This window comes from Agelaius phoeniceus, chromosome 4, assembly GCF_051311805.1.
Source record: "Agelaius phoeniceus isolate bAgePho1 chromosome 4, bAgePho1.hap1, whole genome shotgun sequence".
NCBI lineage: Eukaryota > Metazoa > Chordata > Aves > Passeriformes > Icteridae > Agelaius > Agelaius phoeniceus.
Genome location: NC_135268.1, coordinates 59,306,041 through 59,323,865, shown reverse-complemented (window position 1 = coordinate 59,323,865; position 17,825 = coordinate 59,306,041). Strand labels below are relative to the sequence as shown.

Below are 17,825 nucleotides of genomic sequence, written 5' to 3'. Positions count from 1 at the left end.
ATTAAAGGTTCCATGAGAGACTTTAAGGATCTCTTATCATACATGAACCTTAGTTTTTTGTTTAGCTTAGGTGTAAAACAGACTTAAAGAGAAGGATGACTTTTAGACATCTCATATTCACAGCTAGCCTTGCAGACAAGTACCAGAAAAGTCAAGAGTAACCACCAGAGTGGTAATAGCTCCAAAACCAGGCTGCCTACAAACCCATCTGATGGGCTAAGCACTAACTCTGAGATTGAACCAGCAGAAAGCTGAGATGCACTCACCACAGGCAGGATATATCCCCAAAGAGGAATATATCAATACTGCCTTGAGGCTGCAGTCAGGTGTGCTACAGGCAATTCCTGGTTGGCACATTCGGTAAGTCTCTTACTTTATATTGCAATTCAACAGAGAGGCAGTATCCTGAAAGGCCATTATGGACACCCCAACACATGGGAGGGGAATTCCTAACACAAATGGTACTGTACTCCTGCTCAACTGTCAAACATCCTAAGCTGGGGTGTCCAGAAGACAGACACTAGTATTTTTAAATCAGACTTACAGAAACTAATCCAGGCTCTCTACAGGGAAAAAGATACATGCTAAGTCTAACTCTTGCTCCAGGGAATATGCATTCAAAGGCAGCCATAATACAGCCACATAAATGAAATGATGGAGAGCTAACAGGTACCTAAAATAACATGACCTGTGTATCCTGGCAAGACAGGAGCAAACACCCTGATTTATGATGCTCATCTCCTTCTTCAGTGAATCAATACCAAACCTTCATCTTTATTTTGCTTTTCCTACTTTAGCTTTTCCAAACAATGTTAAGGTTTGTTCTCCTCATAAAACTGGTCATATGTGCAAGAACTTCTACTGTTTTCAACTAACCAAGTATTTTATTTGCTTAACAGAACTGCACATAAAGACAGTGTTTGATTGGGATATCTACTTAATTGGAACAGCTCTGTGGTCAACGATTCAGCTCAAAAATATTAACTAGAAGGCACTGTGGAGTGCCACTTGAAGCCTTAGGGAGGCTTCAAGTCAGTCAGGCCAATAAGGTTTTCCATGTCTTCAACTCTGTTGCTCTTGCTCTGAAAAATACTTTCTGAAGGAAAATTCTAATTTCAATTTCAAAGCAGCTCACAGGGAGAAAGGGAAGGACTATATGCTACAGGTCAGATCTATTAGGATTCCTATGTTTACATTTCTTTCAATATCCAAAAATATTCATTACAGAATGACAGAGACTGACATAAAGTGGTTGCTTCTCTACCCAAAATTTCACAGTTATGTCTTCAAACCTGGCTGTTAATTAACCTTGCAGAAGTCACTAAGGAACAAAGGGACACACACATTTATCCTCCTCCTTAACCTACAGCAAATGGCATAGTTTCATTGCCACTATGATCAACACTCAAGCAGACACTATTATCGTCATTCACAAGGACTGAGAACTCAGGATGCCTAAATACCAAAGAACTGAGTAACTTTCAATTGAAACCATTCTATAATTCTATGACAAGCATAGTAAACTGTTTAATTTTGAATACAGGCAATATATTATTTCTTTTCACTCTACTGTGATGGCAATTGCTATCAAAATGTTTTTCGCTTTTCTTTGTTAATGAGAAGACAAACAATCTCAAGCTATCAGGAAAAGCAAACATGTATATTGCTCTGAGGCTCAGAGTTTATGACCACATCCTCATTCTTTAGACAGACAGCATTTTTATCCTTTGGATTCTATGCTCAGAGATCAGAAAGGTCAATTGGAGCTAACAAAACAGTACTTTGTAAGATCTCAGCACAACATCTTTCTCTTCAGCTTCCTAAATAGAAAGAGTGGGAAGAAACAAGATAATGGAGATACTTCAAGCAGCCAAGGTACTCTGACTATACTCTGACTGTAACTAAACAAACACACAACATGAGAGGAAAAATCTATTTATTATGTAACTGAGCCTTCAGTCAACATTCAATAAGCAGCTATGAGGAGAAAGACATAAAGCAGGAATAAAAAGGACATGCCACTTCTGTGACAGGTTAATAAAATTCTTTTAACAATTCTTCAGGAGTCCAATATTCCACACTCAGGTTTCTTGCCAGGTTTCACAGATGCATATAAATGTTACTAAACCAGTTGCAGGGGGGAACCCAAGCACAAAATAGAAACCTTGAGCTCATTTACATATTAGAAGAATAGCCCCTTCCCCGCTACCAGATAAATAATTTTTAAAAATTATCTAATAGAGATTTCTGTATCAACTTTTCCACCAATTCTTTCACATACTATTGATTTCCAGGTTCTGAACAATGTGTATTACCAATCCTACAAAGCCAAGAGGACAAACGTGAAGCCTGATGAGGTACTTGCCAAGATGCCAAATACCTTTTCCTTCCTCCAGACTTGACTTTCCTGAACATCCATTACTTCAAAAAAAAAGAGGTTATAACACAAGCTCTCTTGTTGCCTCTCTTGGAGGCACGGAAAACTGACTATGTGTTTTCCTATGCAATAACCAAACCATTTTCTATCACCAGCATATTTGGTATTGCAATATATGCATTCTTAAAAATCAAATGTTCTTCCCTTGCCTTTATAATGTACAAGAATTAATGAAATTGTATTTCTTTCCCAGAGAAAACATGCTTGCCTAAGCTTGCAGATGACTAGTGAGTAAGATATAATAGCAGGTCTCTGTCCCTAAACTTTCAGTTAACATTTGAAGAAAATAATATAATTGTTTACTTAAGTCTGGAATATCAAATCTACTTAGCTATGTATTTGACAGATTATTCCTACATCCTCTGCTCTTTAGCAATAGAATCCTACTTTGTAGGGATACTCTCATGTATAAAGGCAGTGAACTACCAAAACACTGCATGTATTTTTGACTCACTCTATAAAGAAATATTTCAAACAGGAAGTGTATGTACTGAAAATGACACCCTAAAGGCCTATTAAGATAAACAACTGCATATATAATCACAGATTTTCCAACTTCTTTCTTATACCCCTCCTTGAGGAAAGCATACTTCTCACTTAAGCACCACCTGCAGAAAGCAGATCTAGTTGAATCCTTTTTTTAAACTGAAAGAAAAACCCCCAAACTTACACTTCCTGTACACACCACTCCAATAAGCAGAGTGTAAAATCTCATTCCAATTACAGAGCACTACATCAGTGGAAAAGTGAGAAGAAATGTTCCTCATTAGTAAAATCTACTGGCTGAGACATTCTAAAATCCTGCATTAACAGCACATGTATGTCAGTGTGAACTTGCATCCTGACACACATAAAACCCATCCCCACATTACTAGAGTTTTCTAGAGTTGTTGCCTAGATACACAGTTCATTGCAAGCTCCACTATCAGAGTCTTTCTCCTACAAATACTCTTCACTGTGCATTTAACCTGTCTTTCCCAGCCAATGAAAAAAAACAATTTGAAACCATTTTTCCATATCTAGGACAGGGAAAAAAAAAAAAAAAAAAGGGAAAAAATGGCTCAGTGAGAGAATCCCAGAATATCTGGCACTGTAAGAGAGAGGGAGAAGATAGAGAACACACACTTAGATGGTAATCCTGAAGAAATCCACCCCCTAGAAACCTTCCCAGGCCCTCCAGCAGCTGTCTATGTGTAGGTTCCACAGGAGTGCCTTTAAAGCAAAGCTCCACTGGCAGAGGTGTGGGTTCAGGGTACTCTGTGGGATGCCAATCTTGCCTTGCATCTTCTGAAGCAGCACAGCTCAGGGTAAAGGAGTCTGTAGCATTCCAGTCTCCTGGCAGGGGTTTGGGAGCTCTACTCCCAGAGAAGGCCTCTCGTGCTTCATGAACTTAAATTATACCAAAACAATGACAGGGCTTGCCTTAGTAATTTCATTGCACGTCTCAATGTAACCCTGTATTGATAGAGATCATTCAAGTTTTCATTCCTTTGCCTCTGTCTGCAAGTATCCATAAGCATTTTACTCACACAGGACTAAATTCTTCTGGTTGTTGTTATTATTACATTATTATCTGGTTATTATTATTATTACATATTCAGCTCTGGCACAGTCCTTGAGAAGCATGATTTTGGGAAGAATTACAGGTAAACCTTCCACCTAGGCTGAAACTGCATAGAAACTTTGGGGAAAAGCAGGTAATAACGTTTCCACAAAAAAATCACCACAAGGATACTTTCTGAGTACAGTACAAGACACCTAGAAACAGTTTTAAGTAAACCTCAGTTTTAAGTGAATTCCTCCAGTATTTTTTGTTGGGGCCATGGCTACCAGTATGAGTGTCCTTTTGTGCTACAGCACAGCAGTAAGCAACCTGACATGGGCTTAAAGGGATACAGGCACAGCATCTCCTTGTCACTGGTTGAAGAAGATCCAGGAAGGGCAGGAGAACCTCTCTTTGTACAGAGCACACTGGAGACGTGAGCCCTCAGTCAGTCTGGGATCAGTAATATTAGCCTTATAAAGTTCTATCTTGCCTTGCACATCACTCACAGCATTAGAGACTTAAGCAGGGAGTCCTCATATGGGATCATCTCTACTCAACCTTCAGAGTGATTTCAGGCAAGACCCCCCACTTAGGGTAAGCATCTGATACATCATGATGTCTCATAAAAAAAGGGGAGGGAAAGGAGACACTAAAGAGGCAATTTCCTTAGTTCTGGAAAGCATATTACTAGGGATCACTGATCTGCCAGTCATGACCTGGGAAGAATCACTTGCCCTTGCTGGCTGTGCTTAATCCCACAAGGATAGCTGGCAGCAAAGGCACAGGTTAAACAGACCAACAAGGGGGACAATCTTAATTTTTCTACTAACAGGCAACATTCCCCAGTCACTACAGCCAGAAAGCAGCATGCTGCAACACAGCATTCTGCAACGTGGTGGAAAGACAGCTGGCAAGCTCTGTGACCTACCTCCAGTTTCAACATGTTGAATAATAATTTAATAACTTACTGTCTTCAAGGCACACTTGAACCATAAAGGACTTTTGTCCTGTCATCATGGCAGGGATGCACATATCACCCTACACCATTCAGTTTAGGAGTTTTCAAATTCCTGAGGGTCACATTTGTTAGGGATGTTTGGGAGAAAAGAGCATGTTCCCATATCTGATATCAGCCTGTCCCCTGTTTGAGTGTAAGCAAGGTCACCATTTGTCATGACACACAGTAATAGAAAAAAAAAAACAATTTAGATTACAGCAAAGTGACAAAGTACATCCCATATGACTGAACAGTCACACTGTATAGATCAAAACACTTTTTTTCTTCTTTAATATAATCACAAAATAAGGATAGTAGGCAGGTGAAAACATGAAGAAGTTAAAGGAAAACAGAAAGCCTGAAGACAAACAATGTATTTTGAAAGTTGGAAGAAATCTTGATTGTAGTTCCTCATCACCCATTACATACCCAGCACAGGAGTACAGTCCTAACACCAACAGTGCAAAAATGTCTCCAAACTCCAGGATTTACAAGGAGTGCATGCATGGTTTAAACAACACAGGACCCAGAAGAAAACCCATTGTTTTGAACTAGTATAAATATCTGGAGTACAGCAACTACTGGAGGAAATCACTTACTTGCTTTTTTCACCACCCCAGCACTCCCAAGAACAAAGCAGTATGTGGTATCTGAGGTTCTCTATGGGATGGGGGCTGAACACAGGGTACAGTCTCCTGTGCTCAAAAGTGTAATGCAACATTCTGCAACTACTGTTTTGAGACTGGCAAAAGTGTCATTTGTCCAATACATACATAATTTTTTGTTTGTTTCACACCTATATTCCGCTCAATTAAGTACCAACAATAGCAACAGTGGCAGCATTTTTCATAATGCAGTTACATTTTCTTTAATAAGCAATAATTTCTGCACCTGTAGGCTAACACAGTAATATGATTTGTCATATGACACTGCAAAATAAGTGCTATACCAAGGTTCATATTGTTCTCTTTATCACACTTGCCTTATTATTAAAGAAGCAACAAAAAGAAATGTTGCAAAACAGCTCCTCTGACAGTCAGCATTTTTCTTCTGTCTTTGATGCATTTCCCCACCACAGTTGTCACAGCAACGACACATACAGAAGCAAAGTCCCACAAGAGGCAGTAACAAAATAAATAGCAATCCCAAGGCTGCGGAGACTATAAAACCGATTTCATAGTAGATGGCCTGTAATTCAGACAAAAATAGTGGTAACAGCAGGTAGGTATCACACAGTAACTGCAATCAACATAGAGCAAAGAATTCAAAATCAAACTACAGACTAAACCATCTACTGAGTTACTGAGGTTATGGAATTGGTGTATTTTGTCAATTATTGACAACTTTTCTAACAAAAAGATACATAATGTTGTAGATACTGATAGCTAATAATTATTTTCTTAGAGTATTAGCTAGGCAAACTACAAGAGTGAGTGCTAAGAGAGAAGTAGGCTCACAAAAAATAAATGTCAATCAGTGCAATGGAAACAGGTTAAAAATGAACACATCTGAATTCCCAGACCACGAATGTACTGTTTATCACATCTGTTTCCAAAAAAGCTCCACAAATGTCAGCAAGGCTAACTAGAGCAACACCTCATCAGGGGAAAAGGAGGCTTCGCTTTTTCTCCATTTCATTCAATTAGAGTAGAAAAATTCATCTAAACCCCAGAGGGAAGTATTTCATTGGATGATTGATTACAATGGCAGGGGTTACTCCAAAGGGCTGAATTTAGTCCTGCTTAGGGACTGGAAAACATGAAGAAGCAGACAGATTTTAAGATCTCTCAGGTAAAGACATTTATTCTGCTGCCAAACAGCAAGGCAGCAGCAGCTAAAAGGATGCTTTCCAAAGCTGCCAGGAGCGAAAGGGAACGATGCAATGCAATACCCTGACTTGCTTTCACACTGCAAGAGCCCCAGGACCAAGAAGCTGGGCCAGGCAGCCCTGGCAGGGCCCTGCACGAGGCAATGTGGCTCCCAGGGGACACACTGTGAGCTGGCCATGCTGCTTCCCTCTGCTCAAAACACAACCCAGCTGAAACCAGGCCAGGGAGGTGAATGTGCACAGAGGTAGCACAGTGTGGGCATGCCTCAGGAGTCCTTCTCCCCTGGGAAATGCGTCTTCTCCTTTCCTTTCCCAGTCTAAGGAGAACTAATTCTCACACTAGTACTTTGAGTCCTTTGCTGTTTTACAGATCCACCAGCACAAGGGCAACTTGGCAGCAAAAGGATGAAACTGAGGCTACATAACTGTCCTGTAAAATAAGTTACATTTTCTCACAAGATATCAATCATGCTCTAGTTCCAGCTTTGCTGATGCCCTTCCTCACAATCCCTAATTACCAACTGAGCCAAATACAGCAATTACCACCATAAGCAGAGTTGCAAATTTCTGCCCTAATTAACAATTCTAGGATGAAAACTACTCTTTTAATTATTATTATTAACTGCTTGTTAAAACTTGTGCTTCCTTCTGAAGACTATGAACTGCATGTTTGAAAGAAGAATTTGGCTGGATTTTGCTAAAGAATCACTGCTTTCTATGTAGCTGAACGCTTCAAAAATTAAATGACAGCATGTTATTTTAAGATAGGTTAGATGGAAAAACAGTATTTAAAGTAACATTAAAAATGACTGTGGATGTTTTAACAGCAGTGCAGACAAGGTTAGTTTCTTTTCACAACTGTACATCTACCATAAGACATTACCTGAAGAGTCAGGACAACATTTTCTGGCTGTGGAAGTCAAAACAAATGGAGAATGTGTATAACACACAGGCAGCATGCACAAAAAACAAATTCCATGAATAATGAATAAATAACCATGACTAGATCATAACAGTTAACAACACAGAAACAATAACAAACAAGCCACTAAAGTAAAATAATTCACAGAAGCACCATTAAATAATTATGGAAAAATATTTACAATAAAATACATAGTAGCTCTTTTCTGGTTTCCTTGGTGAATGAAAGGAATCTAGGATTTGTCCAAGAAATACTTTCATCTTAAAACAATGACAGAGCAGTTACTTCCACACTGAGCATCTATTTCATATAATTCCCAATATACCTCACAGATGGCCAGAGATGGCATTATTTTGTGGTTTGGTGATTTCTTCATGAATTCCACCTGTCATAACTGATATGATATTCTTGACTAACTTTTTCTTCTCAGTGCTTATTTTATTTTAGTAGCTCCAGTAGCAGTTTGGGATCTTAACACATTACACACAAAATTCATTCTATTCACTTTCAATTAACCATGTAGAGGTTCAATTTAAATTATTCAAAAGAAAAAAAGAAAAGGCATTCAAGAATGACTGAACTATTTAACAGTGCTTACCTATTTTCTAATCTGTAGAACCAGAAAAACACTGAAAACTAAATATTCAATGACAGAATTTCAGAAAAACTGAATTTCCCTTGTCTCCACAATTATAATATAAAAAAACATAATTTATATTATTTCCCCTTCATTATATTATAAATATAATAAAATATAATTTAGATTTTATTTTCCCCTTTATCTCTGCCTGCCAAATTCACAGCTGACAGTGCTTTCCCCTTTCTCTTAACTGGAAGAAAAGCAGACAAGCTAGAGATGGCAAGACCCCTCAGCCCAAAGTCTGATGTGTGAGAATCAGAAATGTTCAAGTTTTAGCAATTTTTTAATCAGCATCACACACATCCTTCTGAAACCTCTACTGTACAGTACTACTTAAAATGTTCAAAATCATATTTTTAACATATTACCGTATTTTCTCCTCTATCAATGGGAGGATGACTAGTGCTTTCCCCCCTTATCAATCTGGTACCAAGTATGATTTTGAACATCTCAAGCATGCAGCTCCCAGCAGAAGCAAAGCAGTGGCAGCAGCAGTGAGCTGGCTCCCCTGAGCAGGCACGGCTCAGCTGCTGGGCTGACCTGGCAGACTGCTGCCCCTGGCAGGGCATGGGGAGTGCTCATGGTTGGAGTCCAACTGGGAACACTAGGACACACAGCACAGAAGAGGGAAGGGTCTCCTGGGTCACTAACACATTCTATAAATAGGTAAAAAAAATGATACAAAGGAACAACAGCAGAAATTTAACAGGATAAACAGGGGAAGCAGATTTCCTGTTCCTGCTACTGAAGGGCTGCTCTCAGTTCTTGGTGAGCAAGTCTTCTCACACATCCACTTCAGGCCTCATGCCTCAGTGCTAGCCCTATATTTTGCCCAAGAAGCAGAACCTTCTTCCTCGTGCTTCCTCTCCATATATATTTCAACAGAGTAAACACATCCCTTATCAACTCTTTTCCTAAGCTAAGCAAATTCTTCCAGTTTCCCTTGAAGGTCCACAAGTTTCCCAGATCACCCTAACAGACACTTCCTGAACTCATCCTAGTCTGAATCCATTCTTCCGGAATTTGAGTGATCAGAACCACAGGCAAACAGTTCTAACTACTTATTCACATTCTTCAGCAACATTCACACTTCCCTGTCTCCATTGGAAATTCTTCCAGGGGCACATCTACAGCTATGCTGGCTGCTTCACAGCTGATTCGCACTGATGCTTCTGTCTTCTGAAGCACACTCTTACTTGTTCTGATATATTTTCATTTTCCAAATCTGTTTCAAGGTTTTGCACTGAATTCAGATCAGAATTTGTACAGATGAATGTCCTGTATCTGTTCTGCTTTTTAAGCACTCCTGTATTTTAACTGCCACACTTTAATCACATCACCTACACAGGACTAGTCTCAGGTTTCTCATGACTTACGTACTGGCTACTAAATACTCTGCTTGTGGTCAGGGATACCACCTACAGTCTAAAGGTCTTGTCCTGAGACTCTCCCCTCCAAGCCCTTTCCTTGGGGATGCAGGGACAATCTGTGCTGCACCAGTCTCTAGAGTCCCAGCAAGCAAGCAGGTGGGATCAGAAAGAGTCACTTGATGCAGCACAACAACAAAACCCACACACCAGGATGTCATGCAGAGCTTATCAAGCTACTGGAGAAACAGGCTTGCTGCTGGGAAGACACAGAAGCACCAGTAAGGCCATCCTGGTCACAGCAACAGCTCAGTGTCTGTGTGCAAACACCACACCCACCCTCCTGACAGGCACACCTGCAGCAAGTCACGTATATGAAGTAACTTGGCCATTGCCTGGGCACAGTTCAATTTCTACTGCAGAAACTCAGCTCCCGATTCAGAAGTGGAACACTGCTCCAGAACAGCCCAAAACTTAGATGCACATTCCATTCCATCTTCTTGCTAATATATAAATAGTATATTTATAATACAAATTCAGCTTTTTGAAAACAATAGGTGAAGCTTACATGAGAGCTAAGCAGTAATGGTTTTCCCTAAGGTTTTGGAAATAAAACCTGATTTTTCAATACAAAGAGCCATCAATCATTGTGCAACAATCCCATTACAGCTGGAATTTTTAAGCCATCTTTAACTACGAGTAGTCTCTTTACAGCGGCTTCTGGAATTTTCTTTATAACTGGTCTCACATTTTTCAGGAAAACATCATACTTATTATTAAAAAAACATCCATATTTGTATTCTGTTAATATACTTTTAAAATACTAACTCCTGGTTTAGAAAAAAACCTGAATTTCAAAGTCATAATTTTTATTATTTTATGCAGATACACACAGACAATTTACCTTTTGATAATCGCCCTGTGTATTTCCAAACTGCTGCTGTGCTAGTTTTCTGATGAGATCTGAAAATAAGCAAGAATATTCCACAGTTTTTAACAACATATTTTATAAAAGCGGAGGAAAGAGAATAATATGAATTCTACTGTTAGGTTGGCAAGATGAAATTAGGAACAGCAATCAACAGCATAGGCAAGCATGTAAGTATTCTCATAAATCTGTATAGTAACAACATTTCTAATCAACTGAGTGTTTTATGAGCTCACAGGAATATAGCCAGGTTCTCTATTAATCAGTTGCTACTAAAATACAGTGAAGGTTTGTCTGAGGTCTTTCTTTATACCATAAAATCATTAAAAGTTTATCACATATGTAGCAATTACCTGGACAATGTTTTGGGCATCAGTTTTGCTTCATGTTTATGCCAAGTACATACATGCATAAATATACATACACATATGATATACACAGCATTGGATACATAATGTGCAAAACAAGCATGCTAATGATGACTTCTTGACTGAAGGGTACAAAGAAGATCATTGTCTTGCCAATGTTAGCCCAATCCTTTTTCCACTTTTCATTTCTGTATTTTCTTCTTTGATCTCTGGATCTCTGGTATGTAACACCACCAAAACAAATCAGAAAGCCTAACATGTGACTATTTGCTGTGCATCGATCCAACACTCACTCTAACTTACTCACAATATACAAAATTACAGCAATCACAAAAAAGGCAGGAATTTAACACAACTAGTGCCACCTTCAGTAAACCCTGGCAGCTGCAACAAACAGATCCCCTTTTTGGGACATCACCAGCCTACTGTTATCAAGGTTTTGACAACCCTATGGAAACTAAGTTGGGAACTGTGGCTCCCAGCCACTTCTGTGACCCCCTGCACTCGAAGGAGAGGGGCAGCACCAGCTCTGCAGACCCCCTGCCTCACAGAAGCACCAGTGGCCCTGGGTGTGCTCCATGCTATGCAGTGTAAAAGCAATAGTGTTTGCATGCTCAGGAGAAATAAACTGACCAAACTTCTGGTCTCTGATGAGGAGGAAGCACATCAGGAAGGCAAACACTACACCTCAAACAGCTCAAGGAAGAACTCTACACCCTATGCTCATACAGAGCTGGACTTCATCCTACTGTTGCCTTGTTTTTAGTCTCCCCATTATTTATACTTAATAAACAACCTCCAGTTGGAGGATAAAAACCTCCAGAAAGTTTCCTAACCTGGGGATCCATAAAGGACCTGAAGGTGTAAAACTGACTGTTCACCTCCCAAAAATACAAGGCCTCTCAGACTTTACTGTAGCACTCAAAGTATGTTCAGGGAACACACAGGGGCTGTGATCTCACTCCTCTCTCACCCCACCCATGGCTCAGGAAAACAAATCCCTAAGCAAGCAGTGTCCATAGCTCTCCCTCCTCAACACCCCACAGTGGGAACATGGACTCAACTGAGGGAAGAGGTCCTGAAGACTTCCTCACAGAAAACTGTCCAAGGAAAGAGAACACACAACAGCAAAGCACCAACTCCTGCTTTAAGGCAGGTAGTCCCAGCCCCACTGCCAACTAAAAATGAACAATCTGTTAATGCATCAGTGAAGTACCAAGCCACAAATCACCCCTTGCACAGGGAGTAGATTCCAAAACACTCAGAGAGTGCTGGTGGCAAGGACTCTATTCTGAGGCAACCTCAGTTTGGAAAGACCACAGATAAAGTACAAGATAAGGCTGAATCCCACAGTAAGAGAAATGGAAATCAAACATACATGGAATAAGCACCTAGGAAGCACAAAAGACTTATGACCCCTGCAATTCCTTTCACAATGCATCTTGGGAGTCATGAGACTGCTGAAAGAAAAGGCACACACACAACTGATCACTGCTGCAACTCTGAAACATCTCTCCCATTGGGACCAGCAGAGTCCTCCCTGCATGGAGACCATCCCAGGCAGCATCTGTGCTTCTCTGAAAGTTTCAGTAACAGGAGATACAAATCTAAGTGAGGCAAAACTTCACAAACCCCAAAGATGTAATTCACACTGGTTGTTAGACAATTTTTTCTTCTTCAGCAGAGGTAACGTTTCTTTCTTCCTGCTGATTTCTATGCCACATAAATAAATTTAAGAAATATGGCTGCATGAAATAATAAATGCAATAATTTTTTTTTTGCAGCTAGATGGCTTTCAGCAAACAGGAAAAGGGGTAAAACAACTCTCTTTTTAACATATTGATTCAACTATTTAGCATTGTAGAAAACCACTAATGAGAAACTGACCAGCTTAAATTAGAATGTGATAGGAAGGAATAAAAAAGGAAAAGGTTTTGTGATCCTCTGTGCATGAAGCAGCACAGACTGTGTGCAGGTGATCAGATGCAGGAGCCAAGTGCCCAAGATTCTGTGGCATCACTCTCCTTTAGGCTACTCTGAAGGCAACCTGAAGACTCCCCAGCAACCTGCTCTCATTTCCAGGCTACCCCTAACTTTGAGATTCATCTTGGTTTGTAAAACAGTTGAACTTGATTATGTCTGAAGGTCCCCTCCAGTGTGAAATATTCCAAAGTTATCCTGCAATCATAATGACTTTCCATTATAAATTATTTAGTGCAGTAGTGAAAATACTGCCAGGAAGCATGAAAGAAAGCAAGATTTTATTATTGACAAAAATGTCCTTCAATACATTTCCTACTATTGAGAATTGGTACAAGAAAATCTTAAAAATACTAGCTTTTCCTGTTAAATAAAAATTGAAGGCATTTACCCATTCTCCTAGTTGAATGTCTGTCCCCATAGTAAGTTAAACATTAAAAAAACCCAAACCCTCAAACATGTTACATGAAGTTTTACATACTTGTATAAACACAGAGCCACACTCACACAGATTTATGGACCTTTGCTGGCACACATTATGCACATGAAAGTAACTACTCAAGAGAAACAGAATAGCTGAGAACAGAAGGGACCCCTCAAGATCATCCAGTCCAGCCTCCCAGCTCAGGCCAGAGTGACCCCCCACAGGTTACCCAGGGCCATGTCCAGTCAGGTTTGCAGTATCTCCACATAGAAGAGAAAATACTTAAAAAACTCAAACCAAAACAACCCAAAACTTGCTCTCATTTCTTGTGATATGCTTAAATTGCTCAGAGTGTTCCTGATTCACGGTTTTATTTATACTGTTTCTGTATTTTATAGCCTGTGAGCAAAAAAAAATGACAGAAGTCAACCTGAATACACTATAACAAACTCATGCAGAAAATAGCACTTCATACCTTTTTTTTAAATTTAGAGATTCTAAAGCTTATTCATCAGAAAGTAAAACATCTTTAGGTTAATAAACAAGAAAGCCTGAAAATTGGTACAAAAGGTTCCCATATGGTTTGAATAAATTTAATAGTAAGAACAGTACAGGTTTCATGCACAACTCAAGGGCTGCTACACAGACTATTTTTCCCCTTAATTTTACAGAATGTGAGACTGCTCTGCTGAATAAAGATTCATTACTTTGATTACTTTGCAATGATTTTTCAGAAGTAACATGATGCTCCAGGGTGTTTTTCTAACCAGGCAGCACACAGTGATTGACCAGTCTTTACCATGAATTTATTATGTCAATAGCTTTCAATATCAACATGGTTAGACATATTCCCATTTGATTAATTTCAAATGAAAAGTGGAAATTATATTCCCATAAAAATATTTTTGGCTAGAACTGAATGTGAGATTACCTGCAGCTACTCACATAGCTGTAGGCACAAACAGGCCTTGGTGAATTCACAGCACCAAAATCCTCCCTGCTCAGATGATTTTAAAGGTCCCCTGCAACCCAAACCATTGTGATTCTGCAGGTTTTACTGCACATTGATGATAATCACAGTTAGTACTGCAGAGCTCAAGGGTAAACTGGGGGAACATCCTGTGCCAGGTACTGTGTAAACAGGAGCTACATATGGCTACACTGCTCACTGCAGCACAGTGAAAAGACAGCTCAACTCTCATTTGATTCAGCCTGGGATTTTGGTCTGCTTTTATGAAGCATCTTTCCTCCCTAGCTGGAACATCTCATCTCTAGCATTCAAATAAGCTTTTATTTACAACTGAATTCAGGTAACTCCACACAACTCTCTCTTGTGTTATGGCAGAGTACCATCCTGAGGCCTATTTCTGTTTCAAACAGAAAAGTGTTAGGAAGGTGTGATAACAAGTGGTGTCCTGTATTTCCAAATTAACTGGATTACTCCTGAAACTTGGCTTGACTAGCTGTCCACATTGTTTCACAGGACCAGTAATCCACAGCTCTAGCACAAAACACATTTTATCATTGGGGTTAAAGAGATTTACCTTGTGAGGCTCATTTACACAGCTAATTACATTACTGCTTTGCTGAATCCTTCCTGCTCTCATCACACATGCAAAATGCCATCTGCCCTAGTAAATCTAACTAGCCAGATGAACTCTTAATTTACCAATGCAATTTGTGAAGAAATATTAAGTACCTCTGAGGATCTCCAGTTAAGAAAACATAATCACTAACTCCTGCATTGCAGGAGTACTGTGTCTGTAGACCAAGTATCTCATTACTCTCACAGGAAAATGAGGTTATCACTAAGTGTGCTTCTGAGAACTGCTCTACAGAAAGGGATAGCAAAAATAATAGAGATTTAAAAATAATCTGTCTGGCAATTAAGTACCAACAGAAGTTAATTACAAATTCTTCTGCTAAGGAAGCTTTTCATATCTAGGTGACAGGAAAATAGCTGGGGTAAAACCTTTGGGAATGCTATGCTTTCACTTCACTCAAAAAATTCCACTGAGCCAGTTCAGCTGTAGTGCAACTCCAACATTAATCAAATTATGCCAGAAATCAATGTCTTTTTATGCATAAATATAACATATTAGGGAATTATACATAATATAATATATTAGGTTTCTATTCTGAAAGGTCCTCAAACAAGCCAATAAGAACCATGACTGAAGCATTCCTATTGCACTAAAATAAGATTTTTTCCAAACAACAGGGGAGAATTACGTAGATAATACAAATGATCAATTAGTAACTACTTTATTCATATCTCATTCTCTTTCATAAAACAATATTTCAGTCCATTCCTGTCTATCTATAGATAGAGTCAATGGACTCCATATACATTGAACAGTTCAGAACCTCTCTGAATATAGGTCAATTAGCCTGACATTAATGAACTAAAATGACTTCAAACTTGGGGTTTTTTTCCTAATTATGAGTCACACTAATGAGTATCTCCTGCAAAGCCAATAAAACCAGGAAAGCCTTTCAGACTTATCAGAGACAAAAACCTTCTAGGTATCTTAAAGCAAGTTTTACAGCAAGTTCAGTTTACTGACATTTTAAAATACTTGCTTTGACTTGAATGGGGCTTTGGTTGTTTCCCCAAAGCCTCTACCATGGTCAGATTTGGCTCCCACTGAAGAGATATTCTTTTTAGGGTAACCCAAGGTTACCTTTGGTCCCCTTTACTGTCCCTGCCTCCATGAGGGCTCTGCTCACTCCTGCTGGCCCTAATCCCACAGCATCGCTTCCCTCAGGTTCCACTGCAGAGCAAGGTGAGAGCTCAGCCCTGCTGCTGATGGCTGTGCAGAATCCATCATGCATGGCTGTTGACTGCACAGAGGGAGGTGCTGACACACTCACTCTGCTCACCCCACGTGCTCTGTCCTCTCTGTGCACAGCAGGAAGAAAACTCACTGTGTAGGACAAGTGGGAAGTCTCACAGACAAGGAGATCTTCCCAATTCCCACACAGCAGAGATCACTGTGGTGCATAGATAAGGAATCTAATCCAGGCATTCACTCATATAGTCCAGACTATTCCTTTCCAACTTCAGATTGAAAAGCTTCACTCCCTTCTTCACAGTATTTTCCTAGACAGACCTGGGACATAGCCTCTGTCCTTAGAAGAGAACTAAGAAAAAAACCTCAGCCTCCTTAGACAATTTCTCCCCCATCTTTTTAGGCAAAGTCTCTCTATATACAATTCACTTTTTTCTTTCCATTGAGTTACTGGGAACATCAGGTTGATTCAGCTTCCACCCTCTTGATCCTTTCAAGAGGCAATTCTGACCCTCTTCTCTATGAGCACAACTCCTGAACAACACACACATCTTCCCTTGCTTCAGTAGCCCACACACAACATCACCCATTTCCATTACAGAGGTGGTGAAAGGAAATTCTCTGTTCAACCACCCATTCACGTGCACTAAAGAAATAATGAGCTAAAAAATCACCATGCCTTTTGGACAAGAGAAAAACACAATTAAGAAAGGAACTTCACTGCTGTACTTCATCACTAACGTGCAAAATAAAGCCCTAGAACCTGTTATTACACCATGCCCAGAAAAACTTGTTTGAATAGAGGTCAAAATCCAACAAGTACATACTAAATTGTTGAAGTATTTTAACCTCTCATCTGCTATGGCAATCAGCCTTGTCACCCTCTTCATGCCTTCAGCATGCAGTTTCCTCTCATCAACATGATCACTGTCCATTCCCATTCTCTTACTCTGCATTCTTTAATTACATATTGTTATCCTACAGCACTCTGGCTGTCACAAAATTCAACAACACACAGTATGACACAAGCAAAAACACAATAAATACATTTTTAAGGTCTCGGCAGATTTGTAAAGCATATGCTGCTTTAGTCATAACTGCAAAGACAAGATACCAGATGGTAGAAGGGCACCTTAGATTATACTGCATGCAGTGCAAGGGTATGAGAGACAGCAAGGGAGCAGAGATGCAGTATTAAGTAGGTAATGAGGAGATGAAAAGCTATGAGCAGGGTTGAAACCTTAGAAATGGCCTAACAGGGAGAGCTTTAGCCAGAGCACAGGTAGGACTAAGCATGGTAGAACTGCTGAAAACAAGGAACTGCATAGCAGCAACAGCTTCCAAAGTAACTGGAATGTGAAATTAAGGAGACTCCCTTTACACCCTTCCTAACAGAAAACAACATTGGTCTACTGAAGAAATAAATTATACAGCAGTGGATCAGATAAAAGTAACAGTCAATGAACCTAGTTCATGCACACAAAAAACACTCCCCATTTCCCAAAAATAGAAGTTAGTAGTTAGGAGGACCAAACTGGTACTTCAAGACCTCCACAGGAAATCCTCACACCACATAGCTGCCCCAAACTTGAGGCT

General features: G+C 39.7%; 1 protein-coding gene across 9 annotated transcripts in view; it reads right to left on the bottom strand.

The window, feature by feature from the left end:
• The window catches only part of PROM1 (prominin 1), a 62,937-nt gene that overhangs the window by 28,980 nt on the left and 16,132 nt on the right, over positions 1–17,825 (bottom strand). For 6 of the 9 annotated variants that reach the window (XR_013182149.1, XR_013182152.1, XR_013182151.1 and 3 more), the window contains exons 3-5: positions 10,642–10,700; positions 7,692–7,718; positions 5,963–6,168 (exon numbers count right to left, since the gene is read on the bottom strand). Coding sequence is in view for 3 of the 9 variants with exons in the window: in XM_077177690.1 (XP_077033805.1) it covers positions 5,963–6,168; positions 7,692–7,718; positions 10,642–10,700 (292 nt within the window). In the remaining 6 variants the exon portion in view is untranslated. The remainder of the gene's footprint in view (positions 1–5,962; positions 6,169–7,691; positions 7,719–10,641; positions 10,701–17,825) is intronic. The other 3 variants (XR_013182153.1, XR_013182154.1, XM_077177692.1) reach the window with 1 other exon arrangement.